The sequence below is a fragment of the Copadichromis virginalis genome, linkage group LG2 (genome assembly GCF_057382275.1).
Source record: "Copadichromis virginalis isolate Kocher_CV1m ecotype Utaka linkage group LG2, C_Virginalis_male_GT1.1, whole genome shotgun sequence".
Classification (NCBI taxonomy): domain Eukaryota; kingdom Metazoa; phylum Chordata; class Actinopteri; order Cichliformes; family Cichlidae; genus Copadichromis; species Copadichromis virginalis.
Genome location: NC_140619.1, coordinates 25,068,280 through 25,084,758, shown reverse-complemented (window position 1 = coordinate 25,084,758; position 16,479 = coordinate 25,068,280). Strand labels below are relative to the sequence as shown.

The 16,479-nt window shown below is 45.1% G+C and overlaps 1 protein-coding gene across 4 annotated transcripts in view; it reads right to left on the bottom strand.

The window, feature by feature from the left end:
- Positions 1 to 16,138, bottom strand: part of LOC146717363 (transcription factor COE1-like) — a 55,735-nt gene extending 39,597 nt beyond the window's left edge. For all 4 annotated transcript variants that reach the window (XM_085474987.1, XM_085474978.1, XM_085474995.1 and 1 more), the window contains exons 1-6: positions 15,097 to 16,138; positions 14,018 to 14,174; positions 12,773 to 12,836; positions 12,012 to 12,067; positions 10,590 to 10,663; positions 9,073 to 9,141 (exon numbers count right to left, since the gene is read on the bottom strand). In XM_085474987.1, coding sequence (XP_085331113.1) covers positions 9,073 to 9,141; positions 10,590 to 10,663; positions 12,012 to 12,067; positions 12,773 to 12,836; positions 14,018 to 14,174; positions 15,097 to 15,230 — 554 coding nt within the window. In that variant the 5' untranslated portion in view covers positions 15,231 to 16,138. The remainder of the gene's footprint in view (positions 1 to 9,072; positions 9,142 to 10,589; positions 10,664 to 12,011; positions 12,068 to 12,772; positions 12,837 to 14,017; positions 14,175 to 15,096) is intronic.
- Between the last annotated feature and the right edge of the window lie 341 nt (positions 16,139 to 16,479).

The window sequence follows — 16,479 nt, the reverse complement described above, 5'->3', positions numbered from 1 at the left end:
CCATCCGCCTCTCTCCATACACATCTCAAGTGCCACTTAGAAAACCAGACTGGGGTTTGAGCCAAACTCTCCTCTTGGTGGTTCAGTGTTTGTATGGCTCTGTGTGTGCGCATGTATGTGTGTGTGTGAGACTTTTAGTGTCTTGGAGTCAAGAGGAGCGCAGAATAAAGACCTTCATTTCCCTTTAATTTCGGCACAAACTCGATAATTTATGCCTGACTAAAAATCTGTTAAAGCTGCGACGAACTCTGGTTAAAAAACATTTGTTTGTCTCTGTTAAATCACTAATTATAGCCTGGCACAACACGGGGCAGATGCGGGCTAATTCACCATTAGGCCGTTTGGTGTTTATTAAACTTTTATAATGTGATCACTCTGATAACGGCACAATTGTTTCCCTGGGCGTGTGTGATTATAGTGTACCCCTCTGTCCCCTTGTAATGTCTCCCATTGAGCGTGCGTGTGTCCGTGTATATGTGTGAATGAGTGTGTGTGTGTGTGTACGTGTCTTGGAGCTCGCGGAGCGGTGTTTTCCATTTCTCATTAGAGTGGCACAGACTCCTGCTGCAGGGTCAATGGAGAGGGGGGAGAGAATGGTGTGTGGATGTGTGTGTGTGTGTATCTGTTTGAAGGGGAGTGGGGTGGTAATGAGTGCAGGAACATAATACTACGGCGTCCATTAATGCTCTGAGGCAGTGACATTAGGCATACTTAACTAATAGAGCCAGTCTCTGCAATTACCCACTGTTATCTCTGCAGCTTTAGAGGGGAACCGGCTTTAATAAATGTTTGTAGTAATGTGATAAATGCCAGGTTTGCTCATTTGTAATCTACACTGCGGGACAAGGGGAAGCGGGTGGATCTAATTGTTTTCCTCCAGATTTGAGAATGAGGTTGAGTTCAGAGAAGTCCTCTGCAGTGGAAGAAGAAGAAGAAGAAAAGTCTTCCCTTTTTCAGAATATATTTCTCCAGGTATACGCCTCCCTCTCTGTTGTCTGTCTATCTGTCTCACTCTCAGCCTCTCAGTGGGGTACTATTACAACCGTCCTCCTGTCAAACAGAGAAAAGCATCCCATACCTGACGCTCACCGTCGCGTCCCTGCCTCTTCTTTTCTCTCTCCTCTTATCTCTCTTTGATCCGGGCCCACGTCAGAGGTGCTGGCGTGATCGTGTGTGTAAACATCTTGTCATGCTAACATGGGCGTCATGACAGAAGAGAGATGCGCTTCATTAACGGCACGCTTGTAAGTTTGTCTTTGTGTTTGAACGTGCCTGTGTAGGCTATACGTCTCTTCATAGGTGTGTGCGTGTGAGGGAGCGTGTGTCATATTTACTCAGGTCAATGGAGGAAATACAGACGAATCTGATAAAGTGCTTTTATTTTATCTTTTTCTTTCTTTTTGTAAAAACGTGACCTAATTTAAGTCCTCTTCAGCTCTACAAAACTAAACTTGGCGCCTTATCTGTTTCTCTCGAAGGCTCCTCCAAACTCCTCTCTGAAAAGCTACCTCGACAGAATAACTGTAAATTAACAAGCAAGTAATTGCCTGCTAAGACAAAAAAATATAAAAAAATTTTGCCAGTCACACCTCACACACCCCTTCATTCTTTTGGCAGTAAATCTTGTCTGTTTGTGCGAAGACAATAGCCAGAGGAAGAGGGAGGCAGGGAGGGAGCGGTGTCGCGCGAGGGGAAAAAAGAGAAGGTACGGCAAAGAGAGAGAGAGAGGCAGAAGAGAAAGCGGCACTGTTAATTGTTTTCCAGAGAAAAAGGTTGCAAAGGTCTGTGTGTTTGAACTGAATGTCACCTCATGTAAATCACAGCTCCTGTGTTTGGGGAAGCCAATAACTGGGGGGATAATTAGCGCGCAGTCTCTCCTGCAGCCGAGGAGCAGATCGAGGAGGAACGCGTTTGCCGAGGAAGAAGCGTTCAAAAAGCGAGGAAAATTCCAAGTGTGATTAACCGAAAAGCTTCCAGAGTTAAATCTGGAGTTCTGAGTGGGAGGACCAAAGAGAAAAAGACACATAGGCAGAGGGGCAGACAGACAGGGAGAGAGATGGAAGATAGGGGAGACACATGGATGGAGAAGAGCAGAGGGAGCAACACAGATTGCAGAAGGAGACGCAGAAGCAAAGGAAACAAGTGAACATTTCTCCGAGTGAGGTCAAGCCACTCAGTAAACAAGCAAACAACGATAGAGGCGCGCACAGAAGAGAGGGGGGGTGAAGGCGGTGTAAAACAACAAAGTGCCTCAGTCGATTGCCTACGCCTTACTTTGTCTCCCCACATGAGTTACATAAACACAAACAAAGGCCTTTAAATCCAGCTCTGCTTTTTGAGGTGGAACAGTGACATGTGCTTAGGTCTCATTTGTTGTTGATTAATGCAAAGTTAAAAAGAAAAGAATATATTAGGAATGTAAGAATATATCATCCCTTTGATCGAACTGAGCTGTTGACCATAATTGTCTGCACACTGACGTCCACTGCTTTACATTTAATTATGGCAGAGATGCTACTTTGAAGATTTCCTTTTGTCTCTTAACATCGCAGCTCAAATTAGTCAAGCTCAGTGTCACAGAACTCATATATAAGAGCAGATATGAAGAGGTTTAACTGGGTTGCTTTGGTTGCTTTTTCTTCTTCTTCTTTTTATGGTTTTGAAAACGCTGGACCTAAAAGCAAATCTTGCGCAGAATAATCAGAAGATGACTTTTAATATTGTAACTTTGTCGCAGGATCCCAAGGCCGATATCACAGAGCACATCTCCCCCCACCCCCCCCCACCCCCCAATCTCCCACATGGCGTGCAGGTTTTCCTTCCATTGTGACATGTGAAACTGAGAGCACCGCTCGCAGCGCCTGGCCAGCGATCCATTCTTCCTGGACAGATTGATGGAAAACAATCAACAGAATATACATCTTGCTCGGGCACAGCGTGTCACAAGTGCTCATCCTGGACACCTGGACTTACATCCTGGGCAACGGCGCTGAGGTAAAACACCAGAGGAGGGACTACTGGCTGATAGGAAGTGAAACATCAGGAGGGTTGGGGAGGTGTATGGAGCTGGCATGAGACATACTGTCTGTGTCCTCACTTAGCATAAACAATCAGTAAACAATGAATCATCAGTGAGGGCTGCGATCGGGGCAGCTTGAAGCTACACTGCTTGATGACACACTGGCTCAGCCTGCTACGAAAGGATGCCCGAGTATCCTTCACTGAGAGGAGCTGGTGTGTCTATTCAATTAAGAGCAGCAACACGGGCAGCTGTGTATCACATTGGCTGTGAGAGAGCACTTAGTGGGTTGCGCACATCAGAGCACGGGGAAAACAAAGCCTCTCACACACTAACACACACAGCTTTGCACGTCCAAATGTATAGCATCACACTTGGAGGGGCACGCGCACACACATGCTCTTCACGCCTCATTTGAAAAGCAAATTGAGCGCATCTTCTAGGGCGAATCATGGACTAAATCCTGGAAAACGTTACTCTTTCCTCACTTGCAGTACACCACACACACACTCGCACATGAGGTCCTTTGCATGTGCAAATATATCTTCCTTCTATTTCACTCCCGTTCTATCCCTATCTCTCTAACCTGCAATTTCCAACACCAAAAAATGTCTTAAATAGCTCTCAGAGAAGTAGGACGCTACTCATTTGGGTCAGTTCTGGCCAGCCAAACCCCTCCATTCTGGGACAGAACAAACACTGACACAAAGGCAGAGGGAACAGCCAAGGAGAGCAGCCATGTCAAGCGGGGAATGTCAAGCAGTAATGACAAAGCAGTGTGGAGAGAAAATAGAGCTTACAACGGTGCTATGTGGCTCCGGCCAAAAATCAAACAAAAAAATCCCAAAACCCTGGTGTTGTGAAACTATGAACTTTTCACTGTTATGACATTTGTAAATTATGTTTTATATGGACTAATAAACTGGCTGTTACCTTCATTCAGCAGGGGGGAGAGAATCAGCTTAAATACCTATAAAGTGGGATTGCAGCTCAGTTTTAGTTTATTGGGGGAAATAATTAAGCAAACAAAAACACACAAACACACACATGCCCACAAAAAGCATTAATAAAATAATGTGTTCAACATGTACCTAATTGTTTCCTTTCCACAAAACGAACTTATCCAGGGTTAATTTGATACGAAGTAACTCACCCCCCCCAGAACAATTCCCAGGCATAAACTCTGAGAATTGCGTGGTAATTTATCGCAAATAAAAGTGAGACAGCTTTTGGGGGGAGGTTGTAGGTTTGTATGAGAGAGAAAGTGGCAGCGCTGTTTTAGAGGCTCCTCGACCTCCAAACTCCCTGCTGTCAATCAGCGTAGCTGCCCGTACCCTGGGGACATGCTTTCCTCCAATGCAAGGGGGGGGGGGGGGGGGGGGGAGAACACAAGCAAACAGATGCAAAAAGCTGCAGGTCAGTGTACATCTGTGCATGCTATATTTCTGAACGCCTGTGGATTCCTTGCAACTGGGCATGCGCATGCCTGCATGTGCACTTGGGCTGGAGGCAGCTCAGGCAGCTCTGCAAGGCCGTTAGCACCTGAGGTAGGGGAGTTCTGCTTGCATATCGATGAGCCGGCAACTTCGCCTCTTTGCCCCCGAGCCCCGTTCAAACAACCAGATCCAGCTAAGGGCCAGTACTTTTCAAAGCCTCCCATAGCATCCTGCTTAAGACTGCACAAAAAAGAAAATGCACATTACCCCCCCCCCCCCCCCCCCCCCCCCAAAAAAAATAAAAAAATAAAGAAAGGCAACAAATCAAGCCAAGGCGAGATCATAAAAGTTATGACGGAAACAAAAAAAGTCGCTGGGGAGACAGTGCAAGACAACTTGAACGTGCAAGTGTCACTCCCAGGGTGTTTCTAGTTTCTCTTTCCCTCCTAGAGAAATGCCAAACTACTGATAGGTGGTCAGATGGACAACAGAAAACCAGCTGTGAGAAAAAAAAGGGAAAGAAAAAAAGAATCACAATCTTGCATAAAATAAAACTGACCCAAGATGTGGAAAAGAAAAGCAAATGATAAAGACCTTCAGGTGTCAGCGTGTACAGTGAGAGGATCACTGCGGTGCAAGTGTGAGCCTTCACCTTCTCACTAACACAGTCATGGATATGAAAATGAAACTAAGCTACGGGGACGGAAGGCACTGCCAGTAAACCGCATTAGCATCAAATGCAAATGAGAAGGGGGCTAATGGCTGGACAGGTGCAGACTGGGCCTCTAAATGACACACACACACACACATATTTGCAGGCACACGCACACACACACACACAAATGAGATGGATGAATTAAACATGGGTGGGCTCTGCTTGGGGGGCTGGCAGGGCTGACATAAAGTCAATGACATACATTATTCACTAGTGCACGTTAGCCCAGCCAAGGCAACACATGACCTCTCACCCCAGGAAGTGCATCCAAACATAACAACCAAAACAATAAGGGGGTTCCCTGCTTGCAAGAGAGGGACCTGAGATAAACTAGCCATACATGAGCCTGGAAAAATGATGTGTTTAAAAAAACGCTGACCCGATGTTTATTTGTGTTTTATTTTAAGCAAAGGTGTAGACCCGACACAGCTGATAGGTGAACCAAAACCTGGTTCACAAGTGCTAACTACCCACCGTGAAGCTGAGGAGTCAGCCTGTTCCACTGGCTCAGAGAACAGGAAGCTGTCGGCCATGACATCACCCTCCCCGGGAGGAGCACTTCCTGCCCGACATTCTTCACTCAAGACACACACACACTTGTCAGGAAATGGCCTCTATCAAAACACACACTTGCTCCTGGGGAAATAACCAACACTGATGCGGATACACAAGCACAGACACGCATGCGAGGAAATGGGCCACATCAACAGCGGGCTGCAGGAGTGTGTGCAAAGGCAAACACACCAACACACCCTCAAAAAAAGAAAAGAAAAAACAGCAATAAACCTGAAATAACATTGTCTGTACATGTAAACTTGACACCGCTTTGTGCCCGTCCTGGCATTGCAAACGGAAGAGGGATTGCGGGCTACGCATGATAACCAGTGGATTCTTATCGCTGGTCACAGAGTGTTTCTATCCCACCCCTCCAGAGAGGCTCTCCCAGCCTCGGGGACACCCTGCAGCAGGCCTATGGGAGCTGGATGAGCAGGAAAGGGCTACAGGACACAGGTGGTAAGAGGCAGGAGAGGACACATGGTGCTGGAGGGATTGCCATACCCCCTCCACTGCAAATAGGGCTGACACATTTGTCCACAATTATACCAAGTGCATATACTAAAATAGTTCAGTGAGAAGACAAACATAAGACTCAGAGAGAGGGAGGGAGAGAAAAAAAGCTTTACATGGGTGAGAGGGAAATGTGTTTGTGATTTGGGGCCCATCAGGGCACGTGATAGAGCGATCATACACTGTGGCTGAATAAGATTAGCCCCATGCTAACCGAGAGTGATGGGGAGAAGTGGAAGTGGAGGTTTAGGGGTTAAGGGCTCCCCCTCATATTATCCTGCTTCTGTAAGAGGCTAAAGTGGACCACACATGTTTCCCTGGGGAGCAGAAGCACAGGAGCATCACACCTTTCAGATGCTTCTCCTGCCCAGTGTCAAGCACAGACTCAATGTGTCATGTCAAGGTCTGACTGAATTTCCAAGAACTCGCTGCTACTGAGGTTAAATACATAAAATATGGCACGAGTTGCTTTCTTCTTCTTCTTCTTCTCCTTCCTCAGCGCTGATCCACATCAGACAGCAGAGAGAGAGATGACAACGCGAGCCACGATAGTCCTAAATCAAAACAGCCAAGAAAGCGGTACAGATTGGCGTCGCGTTAAAGCGACTCCTGCCTAAACAAATACGCTTCTTAACAAAACATCTGAAGCATATTGCTCCTCGTAGATGCTTTAAAGCCCAAACAAATTCTCTTTTCAACAGAGGGGGTGGGTGGGGACGAGATAAAGAAAGGGCTGAGACTCTCCCGGTGAGCGAGTACAGTACCCAAAAGCATTGCCAATCCACACTGTACCAGATTTGTTCTCCTAACAATCAAATAAGTTTCTCATTAGCTGACTTTATTTTTCCTCATTCCCGTGGTTTTGCTGCAGTGGCCTGTTTCTCCAATCTTAACGAGAGAGAGCTAATTAGGCAATCAGACCCATTACTCTTCCAGAAGAGTTAGAGCTAGCCCAGCTAATTAGGGCTGTAAAATCTAATCATCTCTGAGAAACAGCAGAGGGCTAACGAGCCCTTATTTAACGAACTAAATAACTTCAAGGGTGGAGAGGGGCTGCTGATGGTATTTCTTTATGAATTTGAAGGAGGGGAGCTCATGGTAATTGAGTCAGTTTCAGCCTCACAGTTGTTTGTTTGTTTATGAATCCCTGATTATTACAATTGCCAAGAATATATTGGTACTAAATGAGCAAACGTATAAACCCTCCTCTGCTTAATCCCCTTTGCCCCCCCCCCCCCCCCCCTCTTTTAAAAACTAGCTACCCCCCCAACCTTTCCTAACTGCTCTCCTCTCACCTGACCTATTTTGCTGTCCAGAAAGAGTGCTCGCTGGAGAGGAAAACAGAGATATTGCTGTTGTTTTCTCTCCCCCTGTTCTAATTTGTTGTTCGTTAATGCTGCCCTCACACCTGAGCCATCAGGCGTCGGGGGAATACCGCCAGCGAGCGACCACAACACATGCTCAGTGTTGGAAAAGCTGTTGGCGGGAGGATCAGGCCGCTTCACTTAAGGCTGGTCGTGCTCAAACCGCGGCAAACCCAAAGAAAAAGTTTTCACATGGCGTCCGTGAAGACGGAGCAACGGAGCGTGCAGATGAGAAATTCAACAAGTATGCACACATGAAAAACAAAAATCAGAAATATGGCACAGAGTGATGGGCAGGCGTGTTGTCTGAGGCCACGTGGTGGGGTGCAGCTGTCTCAGGGAGCGCTGAGGTGAGGCCTTCTGCTTCAGTGGAGCGGAACAAGGGTGGCGCATGCACACACACAAACTTGAACACACATAAATATATATATTTATATATATATATATGTACACACACACTCGCACAGGTAAAAAAGTAGCTTTCCACAGAGCAGCAGTGAGAACGGGACAGCTGTGTTCATCAGATAGCACAGGTCACTGCCTCATTAACACTCACACAAATACACTCAAATGTGACAAATTCAAATCAGACATCAGATAGACTACAATCTGCCTCATTTTACCCAATGACGCAGTGGCTAGGACATAGTTGAATATCAGAAAATACATTCCAAATTCCTTCATGGAAAGTCTCTTCAGCTCTCTTTAAGTCCTGATCAGAACCGCCTTAAATCTGCACGAACGAGAACAGCTCGAGTACGAGCAAAATACCTTCCCTCGTCCTCCCGCGTGCCACACGCACACACATGGCAGAGGCCGGACAGTAAATCTCTCTGACTATAAATCCTGCAAGCTGCTGCATCAGTCAGAGGTAGTTTATGACAGCAGAAGAAAGGCAAAAGACTGTGAGTGTGTAAAAAAAAACAACCCAGCTAACAATAGCCATCCACGAGTGAGATTTATACACAGAAATACACACACCAGAGCGTAGTAGCTGTAACCCTAACTGCTCATCAGCTAAGTCATCAGCACGACCACACAAACGCTGTTTGACCACACTTGAAGCAGAGCTCGACTGCTCCGTGATTGCTCCTCCACTTCACGCACGCAAACACACTAACACAAACATACAGCTGGAATATAATTTACTGCCGTTTCACACTTTCTGCTTACACAGACAATTATGGCTGCTCAAAAACCCCCAGAAAACAACCTGTGGCTGCTTTATTAGGCCTGCAGGTTGCAATTTCTCAGCCAAATCACATGTCAAAGACCCCTTCCAACTGCTTTCTTTCGCTAAAAATTTAAATGGCTTCTCGTCATGCTTTGTATGTTCTACCATTATTTACTGCTCCTGTACTTGGCCCACAGCGCTTGTTTCACACACCCCTCCACAGTTATACCTGCTGCACTTGTGTTTGCGGTGACAGCGCATCATCGTGCCGGGGTCAAAGGGCAAAGTTTGCTTACCTGTCGATGATGACAGGGTCTGATGGGGTCTCGTTCCTGTTGCCACAACTCTTCTTATCGCAGCATCGACTGCAGGGGATGGGGATGAGACAAAAAAAAGGATGGGGGGTTAGTCACCTGGATGCAAACAGCAGCGAGAGCAAGATAAGGTGCAGCATTAAGGGGAGAAGAAAGCAGATGAGCATATAGGAGAGGGATGTGGGAGTAAAGGGGGCGTGAGACTTTTGTGGAGTTCAAGAGGAAGCATGGGTTGGATTTCTGTTTAGCTTGTCAAGGTAAGACTGGGGCTTTTGCACTACAGTAGGCGAGATCAGCCGGGCGATTTTTAGGCAAAGTTTGGAGGAGAACGGGAACGAGCTTGAATGGGACTGGATAAAAACTTGAATTAGCCTCCAGGGCTCAGGTTAGCTCCATTTCTGTCAGACATCACAAAACCAGACATCTTATGTTCTCTATTTTTCCTCAGTGCTCGTCCCCTCCCTCTATCCCGCCTCTCTCCCTCTCTCTCTCGCTTGTTCTTTCTCTCTCTCAGAAGTGGGTCACAGAGTGGTCCCACTGGACCTGGAGAGTAGTGCATGCCGGGTAGAAGGGGGTTGCATACTGATGTGACGAGTCCTTTCTGAATCATTTGACTGCACCGCTATGTAACAGCGTGTTGTGTGTCGTCGACACCCCCCCTTCTGTATTCCCCCCCAAAAAGTATCATTGCGTCTACCTTTCTCTCTCTTGTCTGCTCACCTGAGCCTTTGCATGTCTGTGTGTACCTGTGTCTGACTACATGTGTGCATCTACTGTATCTGTGTGTGTGTGTGGGAGGAGATGAAGAAAGACATCGAAGCAAGTGAGAGAAGGCTGGAGAGAGACTGACCCTCCCCCTGCTTTCTCAAGTCCCCCAGGACAAGAGGACTGGAGAGCCAGATCAGATTTCTGATCTCGACCGTTTCCTGCAGCATATGAAAACAAGTGGTCTAAATTGCCTTGTGTGATAACCAGGAAGTGTCTACACTTTGCCACTAGCCATTTTTCTCCATGCAATTCTTACATGTTCTTCTAGATGGCTGGTTTTGTAAGAGACAATCGCACGCTGTGTGATGCCTTTATTGATTGTGAATGCATGCAACGAGACTGTGAGAGTCCTCCCAGCTTACTACTTTTGACTGAGTGTGTGTGTGTCTTTATTTTATGTGTAATTTGAGTCTGTCTCCCTCTGCACATAGCTCACTGTCAGGACACAGCAAACTGCATGTATTACACAAACTGAGGAGGATGGGTTTGAGTAATGAGCTTTTCCTTGTCCTAATTAGCTGAACATGAGAGGGATGCACACGCGCACATACACACCGACACATACACGCACAACAGAAATAGGCCAGGGCCCGTCTCCCCAACCCACTTTGAGGAAAATGATAAGATTTCTATTGCAATTTAGCAGCGCTCCTCATGTCCTTGCCCCCTCTTTACACCAACAAAGACATCTTCGGAGTGAGAAATGTGGTATAAAATGCTTTGCGTTTTACCTGCACATGATCTCATGGGTCAGCAGCACCCGACACATCTCTGGATTTTTGTCCTGGCCCTCATAAACAATGGCCTAAAGAAAGGGGAGGGGGAAAGATAACAGAAAGTTAAAATGATTGTAGTTTACATTTTTTCAGTGGTGTATTAAGAGAAAAAAAAAAGTCAAACTACGATGCAGGGGGCAAGTAAAAAACAGAAAGATGTGTGTGCATGTGTGTGTGTCTTTCATCTGGGAGTAGTGTTTGTCTATCTGGCAAATCTGTGTATCGTGGGAATCCAGTCCTCCTGAACAGGAACTCTCTGTTCTGACAGAGACAGTAAGAGCAAAATTGTTGGTGTGTGTGTACTACTGCTCGTGCATATGTGTTTGTGCATGCACGTATGTTTATACGTGGTGTACAGTGAGCAGTTGGACTGCCAGACTGGAGTATAGTGCACCATCTGGTCCATACAGCACAGCGTCCAAAAATCTAGTCTGGTTACCCCTCCAACCCCACTCAACATGCTCTCCAGGGCTGTGATCGCCCTGCACACACACACACAAACACAATCTCACACACACTCACACACGCGTGCGGGCACCGATAAACATGCAAACACACACGCTCTCGCACAAACAACATCTCCTCCTACTCTTTTCAATCTCAGACAAACTCTCTTCAAGCCTAATGGCACCAGAGGAAGAATTGGCAAAACAAAAGACCTGATATCAAAACAGCGCTGAAGAGGCTCACTTTCTTCGTTGTCTAATTCATCCGAGCGGTGAAATCCCTCAGTAGTGCGCCAGCCCACATGAGCTGCTCTGTATTTCTTTGTGCGATTGAATTGGCAATAACACACTCTGGGATAGTTTGTTCTGTTTCACATTGAGGAAATGAGGGTCAAGGTCCTCAAAGAGTGAGCTGGCATGCATCACTGTCTCTCTCAAACACTAACACATCGCCACGACCGAGAGATTCACACACTCACAATCACACACACACACACACACACACACACACACACACACACACACATACACATTCATGTGAACACACACTTATATATTGCCTGTTAAAAACACACACACACACACACACACACACACACACACACACACACACACACACACACACACACACACCCTCACTAGCTGCTGTGCAGAGGTAGAATATGAGGACACATGTCCTCTACTTTTCTGGGCCTCTGTAAATGTATTCCACAGGTAAGACAGGTCGTTTATCAAGCAGGCTGTGCTGTGCTGAAGTTGAGGGTCCCAGACACAGGCATGCATGGGGGGGGGGGGGGGCAAGAGGAGGGGGTTGGTGGCTGGGTTTGGGTGGCTGGGTGGGGGGGGGGGTCAACAGTCAGATCAACAGAGCCAGCAAACCATTGTAGAGTTCATTTTTTGTTGTTTTTTAGTCTAAGGAAGCACGTCTTACCTGTTTAGTCATAGAGTCAATGAGACGAACATACAAGTCCTGCTCCGTCCTGATCCCTGCACACACACACGTTAAAAAGTCAAAGCGTTTACGGGCTGGGGAATCTCTCTGAGCACAAAATGTATTCTTTCTGGTTTCCCCTGCGAGCCACTTCATGGAAACGATGAGTCTAAACTGTTAATAATGACTTTCAGTATTTGTTGCACGCTGTCAGTTTGGTTGGAACTTGAAAATTCAATTTGCTGTCTTTACTGTGTTGATTTTATCTGCATAAATATTTAGTATCAACTTAAGACTGAAAATAAGCACAGCAGGAGTCTACTAAAACATAATCAATACAACTTAATTGTTCAACGAAGGAAGGAAGACTTTTAAAAAAAAAAGTTTAAAAGGAAGACGTTTTATTTTGCAGCTTGGAGTTTTTTACTCCTAAAGAGAAATACACTGCGTTTATTGGTAGAAGCAAATGAAACAGCAATAAATAAATACATAAATAATACAAATAATAATTAAAAAACATGCTTTTGTTTTTTCATTTATGAGTAATAATGCAATAATTTAAAAATATCTGAAGTTATCATCTTTCATGTTGCCTGAAAGCTAATAAATCCATAGAAGAAAACTATAAAACCTCTAAACCGAAGCTCAACCAAGTGACCACCTAAAACATTTATTTCCAGAGTTTTCTCACTTGCGTTTGACGTTTCATTGACACGCTGCTTCTGTTATTGCTCCATAAAAATTATGGAAACCAAACTCACCGTTACTGTAGAGGAGCTGAAGTCTATAATGGATCCCATTGTTGGTCTTTTCCCCCGTCATTTCCTATGAAAATTAAACCAGACCCGGTAAAAGCAAGCAGACAAGCGAGCCACCTCGTCCTGGTACTTCGACTGCATGTCTACAACTTGATATATATATATCTATATATCTATATCTATATATATATATACAGTGAAATTAAGTTTTCATTTCTCTCTCACCTCTTCGTATCGAGTTTGCAGAGAAGAGTTAGAAAAATAAAAAAAAAGGAATCCGTAACTTTTAATGAGGCTATTTGACAAAGAATAAGAAACCCAACTTCTTAATAATTAATTGTTTTTTTGTTTTTTGTTTTTTTAAAACACTGTTTTTTAAATTTGTTTTTAAGCTTTGTAACCTAAACTATTCTACCGTTCTCCCACAGCTTCATTTTATTTTATTTCCTATTTTTAAAATGATACAACTTCCTACACATTTATTATCTCCCCCCAACACGACAACGCGCAATGTGTAACGTCTTCTTATTGGGCAGCACAAAAACATTTGACTATAATTAATTATAAAGAAGTCGTTGTTAAATGCTAATAAATGCAGCACTTATTAATAAGTAAAACATTTTCCTATATCGATGTGACTTCAAAGACTAATATTGAAAGTTCCCTTTTTAAAGAAAATTTAAAAAAAACATGTGAAAATGAAGAAGCTTGTCAGGAGAGCACCTGCAGGAATGGGCTGCATGCTGTGCTGAGCTGTCACAGAATATAAAAGTCAATATGGTTCTCGGTAGATGAGCGCAAAAGTTGCTGTAAATATGTGTAATATTCATTATTTTGCAGCTATGAAGAAAGTCAGAGTAATGACAAATATAATCAGAAGTCTGAAAGTATTATATTTTTTTTAGGAACCCACGTCTAAAAATCACATCAGGAAAGCCTTCGGGAGTAATAATCCCTGCTGTGTGCGTTTGGTAATTTATCACTTTGACTATATTGTCAGGCGTCAGTCGATGCTTCGCTGCAATTTAAACATTGTACTCTTTCCTTTGAATATTTTATTACAGGCAGTGAGACGATGAAAATAAATAATAAGGCATGTATGTATATATATATATATATATATATATATATATATATATATATATATATATATATATATATATATATATATATATATATGTGTGTGTGTGTGTGTGTGTGTGTGTGTGTGTGTGTGTGTTTGTTTGTATATTTAATTTGCAAACTCACCTTTTCCTTCTCTACAAAGTCGACGAAAGTGGTTCTCTCTATTTCCACAGGCTGACCCTGTCTGTCGTACAAAGCCAGGACGAAGTGGAAGAAGTTGGACTTGCGGAGGTTGGAGGGCGGCTGTTTCTCGAAGTGTGCCCGAGCGAGACCCACTCCGCTGCGGACACAAGCACAGACCAACTAGCATCCAAAACGACGGGCATTGAAAAAATATATATACATAAAAATAAAAAAAAAGAATAAAATGAAGAAAATAGAATCACAGCACGACAGAAACCTGCCCTCAGATTCAACCTCATCGCTGGCAAAATTCGTCTCTGTGCAGTTGAATAAAAAAGCTGCAGTTTCATCAACAATAATTACAGAAATATGGCTAAATGTTAAAGCGTAAAGTTAAATTGCTTCGACGTACTATTTAATATTAACGTCATAATTTGGACACATCAGTTGCTCTCTCGATGGTAGGCCTGTCGTCCATGTTAGCGTCATTACTTTCTACTGCAGCTTTAATGAAATCAAATTCACTTTCTTTTATTTTGTGGGAAAACTGCGAAATTGTAGACCTGAAAAATATAATTCTATATGCACATAAGCTACTCGGTTTTATCACAACAAAATCACAACTACTACTAATAATATGAATAATAAAGGAGGAGTAAACAACAAAGTGAGCTGAAAAGTCTAAGCAAAACTCAGCGCTCACTTTTTCAAACTAAAGTTATGCTGAGGGAACATTTAAACCCCGCTCGCCCTGGAGTTTTAGTCACTGTTACAGCCCCTTCTTCCTGAAATCCGTTAAATAAAAAACTTCGAGGCACATACAATATTTTAGTAAGTCGGACTTTGAGCTAAAAAAAAAGAAAAAAGAAAGAGAAAAATGAGGGGAAAAGGGCTTGAAATGCCTGGAGGGGGAGCGGTGATTATCCCACAACTGCGTCCTCTGGGGACTCGTGCTGCCCCAAGTGATGCAGCCGCTCTCCCGTCTTTAACACCGCAGATCTGAGCGGCTTTTCTCCCCCCCATATCCCCGGTCTCCACGCCCCGCAGTCAGCGCACCGCCAAGGCCGCCTTGGGCTCACCTCTGGGCGGCTGTGTTGGCGTCCAGCACCCCGGCGCCCTGCATCCATGTCCGAACCGCGTTCATCCCGGCCACCATGGGCTCTTCTTTCATACTACTCCCACTCCTCTGGATGCTCTCGTGGATGCCAAACATCAAAACGCACCTTCACACTGTCTCTATCTCTCACTCACTCTCTCCCCCCTCTCTCTCTCCTCCTCTCCTCGGCTCCCTCCTTTCACTCTCTCTCTTCTTCTTCTTCTTTTCCCCTCCTGCCTCCCCTCCTCTTGCTTGTCTGTTTGATCGCGCTGTCAGAACGAGCAAAGTAGCGTGGTCTGTTTCACTCGGCGTTTAGTTGCGGCGTGTTTCTCAAAGTAAACAAAAGATGCGACATGTGGAAGGGAAAAAAAAGAAAGAAAGAATAAAGGGAGGCCGGGAGCTGTCAGCATCCGAGGTTAGCTGCACCTCGTGTCAGCGACTCCAGAAGGAAAACGGAGTGGGGAAGCAGCAGCTGTGGGAAGATGAACAGCGTGAGAAACGATGAAAGAGGGGGGAAGCGCAGGATGAGAGGCTGCACTGAGTTGGCGACAGTCCCCGGGATCAAGGTGCAGCTGACATAAACGCGAGCAAAAATGTCAGTTTCCCCCTCTTTCTCTCTCTTTTCTTTTTTTTCTTTGCAAACAAACAGTCCAAAGAGAAAACGAAAAACGAGGAGATGAAAACGCGTTTCGCTTTCCTTAGCTCCGTTTCCTTATTTACAAAGTCTTCCCCTCCTCTCTCTCTCAGCTCAGATGAATGAAACGGAAGATTACGCGCAATTAAGCGGCAGTCCCGGGCAGCAGCGGCTCAACTCCTCCTCATCTCCCGCTCGGGTGATTTGCGCTCTTTTTCCTTCCCTGAGGAATCACTTTGGACCATCTCTGGGATGCCAAACAGGAGAGAGGACTAGTAGGTGAAGGAGGCGTGGTCTGCACGCAAAGGGGAGGACTAGTAGGTGAAGGAGGCGTGGTCTGCACGCCTCAAACATAGTTAATAACGCGGACAATCATCTGTCCACCAACCCGACCACCACGTTGCCCGCCCGCCTGCCTTCTGTCCCCGCCTCGCTCCGCGCACTGTCCCGCCCCAGCCACTTAGCCTGAAGCTTTGCGCGCGCTCTCCCTCTCTCTCTGTGCGTGCGTGATGTGTGCGTGTTAAATCTTTTTTGTGTTTAGTGTTTAGAGCTGACAGTTAATATGTTCATGGCAATCAAACACCAGCTCCAGGGAGGAAGTTAGTTTGATCCATATAGTTTTCCGTCTGTGAGCAAAGAGAAGAGCAAGAGAAACTGCACGCCACGAAATATCCCCGCATCCATCTGCAAAAAGCCCAAACAGATTCTGATTAAATGTTCTAATGAGGATCA